We start from the raw sequence: 9667 nt of genomic DNA on the forward strand, positions 1-9667 counted from the left end.
GCAACTAAGGCCATATTGCTCCGGGGATATGTGGTAGTCATTCCCTGACCTTTCTGCATCCTCCGTATTTGGTGGTCACGGGCCAGAACCCCGGTCTAATCAAGAAGCAGCTTCTGCCCACCTGGCTACGAAGGCGCCAGCACATCTAGGAAGATGAGCTGAGAAGTGGCAACTGAAGTTTAACATTAACAAATGCAAAGTACTCCATATGGGTAGCAGTAACACAAGAGAAACGTACCAACTGTGTGGTACTACACTCAGGGAGGTGGAGAATGAAAAAGACCTGGGGATAATTGTGCAGTCAGATATGAAGTTCTCTAAGCAGTGCAGACAGGCTGCCAGAGCAGGTCATGGAGTTTTGTCAATGATATATAGGAATTTTTCTAACAGAGACAAGGAAGTGATTATCCCTTTTTATAAGGCAATGGTCAAGTACTGTATTCAGGTCCGGAGGCCTCATTTCAGAAAGGATGTAGAGTTTCTAGAACGATTACAGAGAATGGCAACAAGATTGGCAAATGGATCAAAAGGGTGCACTTACGAAGAAAGGCTTAAATTTGAAGCCTTTCTTGGTACGAGCAACCCTTTGTTCCACTCACCAATCTCATTGCCCTTCTCTGTACTTGCTCCAGCAGCTCTACATCCTTCCTAAAATGAGGTCGCCAGACCAGTATGCAGTAGTGAAGGCGTGGTCTGACCACTGCCTTACAAAGGGATAATCACCCCGTTATCCTGGCTGACAAAATTCCTGTACAGTAGGGCCATGCTTTTCTCAGCATTCTGCTAATATGGTGGTTTTCAATTATATCCATACTCATTATGTTCAGCGCTTGTTTGGCATAACGTGCTCAGCAGCCTAGTCTGAGAAGGGCGTCGGGTGCCACTTTATTGTCAGCAATTCAGTCTGTTTACAACATATGATAGTGTAAACATGTTATTAGGCTTTTATATGCATTCGCAAGTGAAAAAAAGCTACATTCCACTTTTCGGCGATGGTTTGGATCCTAACTCGACGTATGAGTGGTCTCTACTATATATCATTGACAAAACCTGAAGCTGTCCTGGCAGCCTGTCTAAACTGCTGAAAGAACTTCATATCTGACTGTACAAATAACCCCAGGTCTTTTTCATTGTCCACTACCTTGAGTGCAGTAAAACAGGATTGGTATGTTACTTTGCATTTGTTAATGTTAAAAGTCAGTTGTCACTTCTCAGCCCACCTGCCTAACCTTTCTAGATTCTCGTGCAACAGTATACTGTCATTAACAACACTGCCAACCTTTGTATCACCTGCAAACATGGACATTAAGCATGATATACCTTCATCAATATCATTGATAAATATATAAAACGACAATGGGCCCGACATTTAACCCTGGGGGGGGCTCCATTAATAACATTAGTCCACAAAGAGTGGTGTCACCTGATTACCATTCTCTGTCTTCTCCCTCTCAAGCAACTCTTTATCCATAGCAGTAACTTGCCCTTAATCCTTTACTGCTTTTGAACAAGTGATAATTTTCTAGATTTAAACAAAAATAATTTCAAATCATGATTAACTCATAATTGTAAATTCATATGATTACATGGGCATTCTTAAAAGGAATGCATCAATAAACTTTCTGTCCATGTGATTGTTTTGTACTACAGGACAATCACATGGATATACAAGCTTACAAGATTAAAGAGAAATATAAAAAAAAAAAAAAAACAACATATTTAGCATTCAAGCGGGCTTGAACCACAGTCACTCAAAGTGCATATACTTATGCACCCTTTCGCCTGTCCACTTGGCTACAGATAGATCGTGCAAAAGTAGGCTCCACAAATGGATACGCTGAAAAGTGATAAAGAAACATTTTCTGGGTGATGAAAAGCAATCCTGAAAATGCTAGTCTCAAATAGTTTCTGTATAGTCGAGATGAGCATGTTGCTTGAAGATAATAAAGAACTCAAAACCTGCATCAGTATCACATTTTTTTTCTGAATTGGAAATACGTATGTAATACGGTCAAACTTTTCATAGTATTTTCTTACCACTTCTTCAGTGACAGCTGTCTTTGCATTATCACCATCCCAAAAGATCACTTCGGTAATAAAAACTTATCGAACAACACAATTTACCTGCAACATGCCATCAAGGAATATAGAGATGGAAATGTTAAATGTTGGCTAACAGTGCAAGCTAAAATGATAAAGTGGAGCTTATACAGAGAGCCTGTTATTTTTCACATATAATGAAATCCAGAATAGCCAGACCATTCTGGAAATCCAGAACAGCTCTCAACCTCATACAAGTAACAATATTCTCTAAATGTATTAGCCTAAAATGGTAATATCCATAACTGAGCTTTCACCAGTCTGCAGGCATGCATGTACCTGGTCCTATCCTCGAAATGAAAGCACAGATAGTCCAAACTCAGCTTGCCTTAAAACATATGAATAGAGCGTATACGTTCAACATTGAAGTTATATGCTATACAGAATCTAGAAGCAGTATATAGCAAAAGTATATTTTATTTTATATAGCAGTATTTTGTTTTGAAAATTCTAATGTTTGAGTTCATAATTGTGCCAAATATTACCGTAATGACATTAACTTATTGCATTAACCAGTCCATCTTTATTTTGCTTCTGTGCCAGTCTGCTGATGACAAACAGTTAAGAGCTTGTTGTTCTAGGGGTTTCTTGGCATTGCTTTTCAGGATGTATACACAGCTAACAGCCAACTTTTTTCATACCCTGATCAGGCAATATGCAAAGCAGATGTTGACATCTTAAGTAGTCAAAACCCACAACCTATCATCCTTAAGCACATGTTCCCTCTTGTCTACCTGAAAAATTTTCAAATGGCCACACAAATTAAATAGCTGTTCAGTGATTCCATTTAAACACCAAAATAACAGAGCAGCTACAATCTATAATTATTCTCAAAATAACAGGGTCATAAAATATTGGAAATCAATGACCAGACTGATCACTTTTGAACGAAGTTATTTGTTACATAATTATTTATTAATTAGTTTCAATTAAAATGATGAAGATTTTAGATTATTTCCAAAAAAACTCAAAAATATAAATAATTTCTTTGTACTTTCCTGTGCATTACTCCTTCCAATGTCAGAAGGTCTCTATGCTATCTGGTTAACACAACAAAAAGCACATGAACACTGAGAAGTGTAAAGCAAACTCAAAATATCTGCATTGGAAAGCCAACACGGCTATGATTTCTTTAGTCTAATAGCCCAACCCTCCCTCCAATATATTAGATAAAGTTATGCTGAAATAGTCTTGGAGTGATTATGGAACAAAGTCTCTCCAGAAAAATTTAACTAATATAAATAACATTTCCTGCAAGGATTTGCCAAAATTGTAAATTTAAATAACTTTTACAGTTCTTTCATAGCTATTTCAATAAAAATATATTAAACATAATACAACACTAAGAAGAGTGTTTTAGTATTGTAAATAATAAAATGAGTGTTGTCTTAAAATACTTTGGTGCATTAATAGAATGATTTTTTTCCCTCTAATATCAACAGATGTGGTGGTCATTCCCTGACCTTTCCGCATCCTCCGTATTTGGTGGTGACGGGCTCGAACCCGTCTAATCAAGAAGCGTATGCTATGCACTGCTGCTCCTTCCCACCTGGCTACGGAGGTGCCTATTCATCCTGGGGTAGTCATGAATAATAGCACGCAACAGACTGCAATATGTATAGCTCATTGTTAACATTAATACTGGTATATAGGCTTCCTTAAACTATTACAATGAAGATGCACACTCCTGTTGTTCCTCCTGGTGGGGGTGAAAGAGTTGTTGCTAAGGAAAGCAAACAAAACAACTGGTGAAGATGCAAATGATGCACTTTTATTCACAGGCAGAGGAATACAGACTTCTCAGGCTTCAAATTTATTATAACAGATTAATGTACTATTAACAATACTGATTAGTTGATTGGTGCAAGCACTGGCAATGATTATCCATCATATGAGTTACTTTATAAAATACGCAAGGTCTCAAAGACTATCATATCACAATTTTTTTTTTATAAAAGTATCTCTGTCTTAAATAATGTATGAGTATAGCGATTGTAGAATTATTATAATAATTTACATTTTTTATTATAAAAAACACCTTAAGTGGTACATAAAAATTTGAAGTAACTTAAAAAAAGACTACATCAGCCAAGTAATTAAGATGTCTCACATTGGTTTTTTTTAATTTCTATGCACTACAATCAACCAAAATATGCTTTTCTATGGAACATTTGCTGTACTCTGGATTAGTGCTTTTAAGTAAGTCACATTTAATAAAACTGAAATTTAAGAATAATATAGTAATTTATTCAATAAATATCTATATTGCCAAAACAGTTACAAAATGTAATTTCAACACGACTTACAGCCAGGAGGATCATAATCAGCTCAGATATATTATCCACCTAATATTAAATTAACATTATTATTATTGGATAAACATAAGCAATATTAATAATAATATGATCAGCATTTATATTCTTCTGTTATGGTTTTTTTTGATTAGCAAGATGTTAGTTTTACAAGTCAGCAGAAACATTTAAGGGAAATTCAGGCATTCTTATAATGCAAGATGGTAATTAAAAAGCACCTTTTTAACAACTATTACAAACACAAAATTTATCGAATGTAGGAATTAACATTTCAGGACATAAAAACAAAATAACAAATTTTCTCTCCAGCAAGCTCACTCTGAAGCTGACAAAGAGATGTCAGCAAAAGATAAGAAGAATTCAGTTTCACTATTAGATTTTTCCTGTTCTTTGTTTTGTTTTATCCTTTCTCACAATAACTGTACATGCTAAGAAATTCTACATAAATGATTCTTCCTTGTGAAAGAATATAAAAACTGCATTAGGCTGAAAACATAGTGGAGCAATGCGAATAGCAATGAGCAAAGCGGAGAACACAAACAAACGTTTACATGTCGGAACATGATAGTGCAGCAGCGAGTAGAGAGTCGCTTCTTTCGTTAGTAGAGAGCAAAGTGCAACGATCAAGCAAGTTTGATTTTGTTGCTCTTATAGCACCCATAGTAATAATAATGAATGTGGATAAATTTATTAGTGCCGTTTCATACAAAATGTGTTCTAGGACCAACAAGACAGGAATCACCATAATTGTTTTATTTTGGACAAGCTCTGGGATGAAGTTGCAAATGAAATGAAAACAATCATAATAAAACATTATTGTTAAATTTTTGGCAGCGATATGGTTTATTTCTCACTCTTTACCTTGAGGTGGACTAAAACTTATGTAAAATAATACAATTTGCTTCTGTGGTGAAACAAATAGTATTGAAAAATGTTTTCTCTTCCCAACTTCTGAATACCTAGAAAATAATATTCTAGGGATAAAGACAGTTAATTTTCATTATTAATATATTCGGTCAGAACTTTTTATAGTTTTTGTTTCAAAACGTATCTATGTGCGAGTACTTTCATTTTAAAAAAATTGTGGATAGAAGGAAAATTTTTAGGTATAGGTGCTCAAAATATATGTTTATTTTACAAAAGAATTTTTATTTTATTTCAACATAATAAATAGTATATAATACACTGGTATATCTTGTACTGCAATAATTTTTATTAATTACATTTTATTTCAACATACAAACATCTTGTAAGTGTCTCTTACAAAAGTTGCCTCTGCTGAAGCACTATTATTTTGCCTGCTTCCATTAGCATTGCAGGCAGGTGGTAGAGTTTTGGATTCATTCTGCAAATCAATTACAGGACAAATACATTTAACAATCCTGCCCACAAAATTGGGTGAAGTTTCTATAGGTTTCCAAAGAATAAGAAATTTGGCATTAATTATACCAAATGCACATTCAACAACATGTCTTGCCCCTTGAAAGACACATATTAAAGTATTCTTTATTAGCATTCAAATTTCTTCTACTGTAGGGTTTTAGCAAAGGATATGCCTCATTGCCAATAAAGACATGCGGCGCTTCTATTGAAGTTGATGGAAGACTACTAGGTGAAGGAATATTTTGCAAACAAGAAACATGAAAAGTGCCTGCGTCACTTTGTTTTCCATAACCACCAACTTCAATGGTGAGAAACCTATATTTTGCATCTGCAACTCCTTGAAGAACTATAGAATAAAAATTCTTATAATTGTAGAATATGCTTCCAGAATGCAGTGGGCATTTTAATCGTATATATGTTTCCCGTTGGAAAATTCCATTTATCATAAAATTCCTTAACAGTCGCTTTAAACATTTCTTCTGTGGGTGTTTTCATGTGAACTGTTGCAACGTTTCCCAAATTACTTCTATAGTTTCTTTAACGATTGATGATACTGTTATGACACCCATTCGAAAAGTAAAACCAAGACTTTGGAACTTTTTAGCCTGTTGCTACAAATCTGTTGAAATAAAACCAAATTTATATCACAAAATTTGAGAATTTGAGAAAAAAAATTGATACATTTTGCAATATATGTATTTACAGGACAGGCCTTAAGAGGGAAGTGGAAGACACTTCGTAACTCCTTTTGAAAAAGAACTTAAGAAGTTACCAGTAAAACATTCTGGCGATGCAGCTCACGGTGTCAGTCCTTGCTCATCATGGCAGTACTTCGAAAGTCTTTACTTTCTCAAGGATCAATTTACTGCAAGATCAACTGAAGGAAATCTACCTATTACTTCCAGCCAAAATGAACTACTAGAAGAAGATAGTGCACACACAGAAGTGGAAGAAAATGATATAAATATGGAGAGATTAAATGATTCTCCTACTCCAAATGAGAATCATGCAGTTAATGATGAAAATGATCACATTTCAACACCTCAACCTGGAAAATGCAAAGCAGCCAAACACAATAGTCAAAGTCACAACGGCATTGGAAAGGAATTGATACAACTGAAGAAAGAAAAGATAAAATTAATAGAAAATAAATTGGAAGTAACTGATGAAGACATATGTTTCTTCAGCAGCTTACTTCCCCACATAAAACAGCTACCACAACAAAGTAAAATGTTATTGAGGATGAAAATGCAAGAAATGGTATATAACTTTGTTTATGGAAATATTGGACAGCAACACCAACAAGCACCTTCTACAACCTCAATAATACAAGAGTCTGGACTAAAAACATTAAAAAATGTTCCTGAAGAGTACTCCAATGCTATATCAGTAGCATCATATATGAGCAGTTTTCCCGACAATTCACTAAATACTTATTAATAAACATTTGTATATATCATTATATGTGTGTATTTTGATATCAAATTGTACATTACAAATTAGGTACTGTATTTCGCTTACCTTATTGTAATTGCAAGACGTTCTGTAGGGCTAATTGGTTGAAGATTAAAAAGTTTGTCCAATTTTTAAATAATCTGTGTTGGATTTGTTCCAAGGTATAATCAAACGTTGATACACCCATTCGAAAATATGAATGACATTTCTCTGGGTCATTATGTAATTCATTATACAAGTAATGAAATTCACCTAATGTATTCCTTTTTGCATTTATTTTATGCACACTGCAACTTCTACCACTTGATTTTTTTAGCATATACCAAATTTTTAATGAATAATTTTCCATTAAAAAGAAATCAATTTGATTAGCTGACATGATGGAAGTTATTCACTCATTCATCAACTCCTCACTATGTGCATACACATCTTTCATCGGCGCTTTGCTATTTTTATTTCTTGCTCTTCGCTATGCACACTGCTTTGTTCTGCTGTTTTCAGTGTTAGGGCATAAACAGACTGCCTATGTTTGCACCCTAGCATAAAATGCAACCAACAACAACTGTAATGGTATACAAAAATGGCCTGAAAAATTAGAGTGAGTTTCATAACAATTATGTGCATTTGTATGTACTTAAGTGTTTTTTTGGAATGTATTTTTTCATTCTTTAGAATGCAAAATTAACTTATCAGATAACTCACATCTGATGATTTCTCATTTAAATTAATTTAATTTTTTTACACTAGATTCTATATTACTCCAGAATCGAAAATGATGTTGAATCAGAGAGGTGAAAGACTTTCCTTATTTATGCAAATTCTTGTAGATCACACCCGATAAAAAAAGAAACAAATAGCCACACATTTCACAAGTAAACATTATCCGTGAAATATTCAAATATGAATAATGAATTTTGCACAACAATCATATAAAAGGTAAACATTTTCCATTTAAGTCAATTCTTTTCAATATTTGAGAATAGTGACCGTGAAAAATTAGTCACCACAGATTTCATGGGTAAAATGTACTTCATTTGTAGAAACAGTTAAATGGTTTTCATGGGAGGATGGGCTTGAAAATGAGTTATCCACTTCACAGTTGAGTAGATTCTCTTGCGTGTGAATTACCACATGCTCTTTGAGATGTGATAACTGTGAAAATGATTTGTCACATACTTCACAAGTAAAAGGTTTTTCTCTGGTGTGAATTCGTGCATGTTCTTTGAGATGTGATGACCGCGAAAATGATTTGCTACATATTTCACAAGTAAAAGGTTTCTCTTTGGTGTGAATTCTTTTGTGTTCTTTGACTCGTGATAATCGTGAAAATAACTTGCCACAGATTTCACATATGAAAGGTTTTTCATTTGTGTGAATTCTCTTATGTATCTTTAGGGATGATGAATATGCAAATGGTTTACCACAGATTTCACAAGAGAAAGGTTTCTCATTCGAGTGAGTTCTTTTATGTAACTTCAGATCGGATGATTGAGAAAATGACTTCCCACACACATCACATGTGAAAGGCTTCTCATTTGTGTGAATTCTTACATGTTTATTGAAGTATGAAGAGGATGAAAATGATTTGCCACAGATTCCACATGTAAAAGGTTTCTCTTTAGTATGAATTCTTAAGTGTTCTTTAATATGTGATGATCTTGAAAATGACTTATTACATATTTCACAGGTAAAAGGTTTCTCATTTGAATGAATTCTTTTATGTACAGTCACATCAAATGACTGAGAAAATGACTTGTCACATACATCACATTTGAAAGGCTTCTCATTTGTGTGAATTCTTTTATGTATTTTGAAGGATGATGCATAAGAAAATGAATTGCCACAAATTCCACATGTGAAAGGCTTCTCTTTTGTATGAGTTATTTGGTGCATTTTTAGAGATGAAGAGTATGCAAATAAATGGCCACAGATTTGACATCTGAAAGGCTTTTCATCTGTGTGAATTCTTGTATGTGTTTCAAGCAATGTCGAGTTTGAAAATGACCTTCCACATATTTCACAAGTGAAAGGTTTCTCATAGTGAAATTTCGTATGTTTTCTAAGGGATGATGAGAATGTATACGACTTGCCACAGATTTCACATATGAATGGTTTCTCATTTGTGTGAATTCTTCTGTGGTCTTTCAGATGTGATGCTCGCGAAAATGATTTGCTACATACATCACAAGTGAAAGGTTTCTCTCTGATGTTAACTTCTACAAGTGTTTCCATATCATTTGCTTCAGGAAATGTAATTTTTCGTGTTTCATGTACTAAATCCATTATATCAAGAATCATTTTAATTTTAGTGTATGTGATATAAAGTTGCAATTATCAGTACACAATGTTTCCATACTGTTGGATATTTTTGTTTTGCAATGTTCTGTATAAATTGCATAATATGTAGTTTCTTTTAT

The 9667-nt window shown here is 34.0% G+C and overlaps 1 protein-coding gene across 1 annotated transcript; it reads right to left on the bottom strand.

Moving 5' to 3' along the window:
* Nucleotides 1-5510: 5510 nt before the first annotated feature.
* LOC150077318 (uncharacterized) lies at nt 5511-9661 on the bottom strand. Its single transcript, XM_090386966.1, has one exon. It carries the CDS (start codon nt 9546-9548, stop codon nt 8247-8249), a length of 1302 nt encoding a protein of 433 aa, XP_090243092.1. The 5' UTR covers nt 9549-9661; the 3' UTR covers nt 5511-8246.
* Between the last annotated feature and the right edge of the window lie 6 nt (nt 9662-9667).

This window comes from Mastigoproctus giganteus, chromosome 12 (assembly GCF_048544385.1).
Source record: "Mastigoproctus giganteus isolate SK-2022 chromosome 12, ASM4854438v1, whole genome shotgun sequence".
Lineage (NCBI taxonomy): Eukaryota > Metazoa > Arthropoda > Arachnida > Uropygi > Thelyphonidae > Mastigoproctus > Mastigoproctus giganteus.

Excerpts from the sequence above, each read along its gene's own strand:
- LOC150077318 (XM_090386966.1), bottom strand. The coding sequence starts at position 9,548 with ATGATTCTTGATATAATGGATTTAGTACATGAAACACGAAAAATTACA.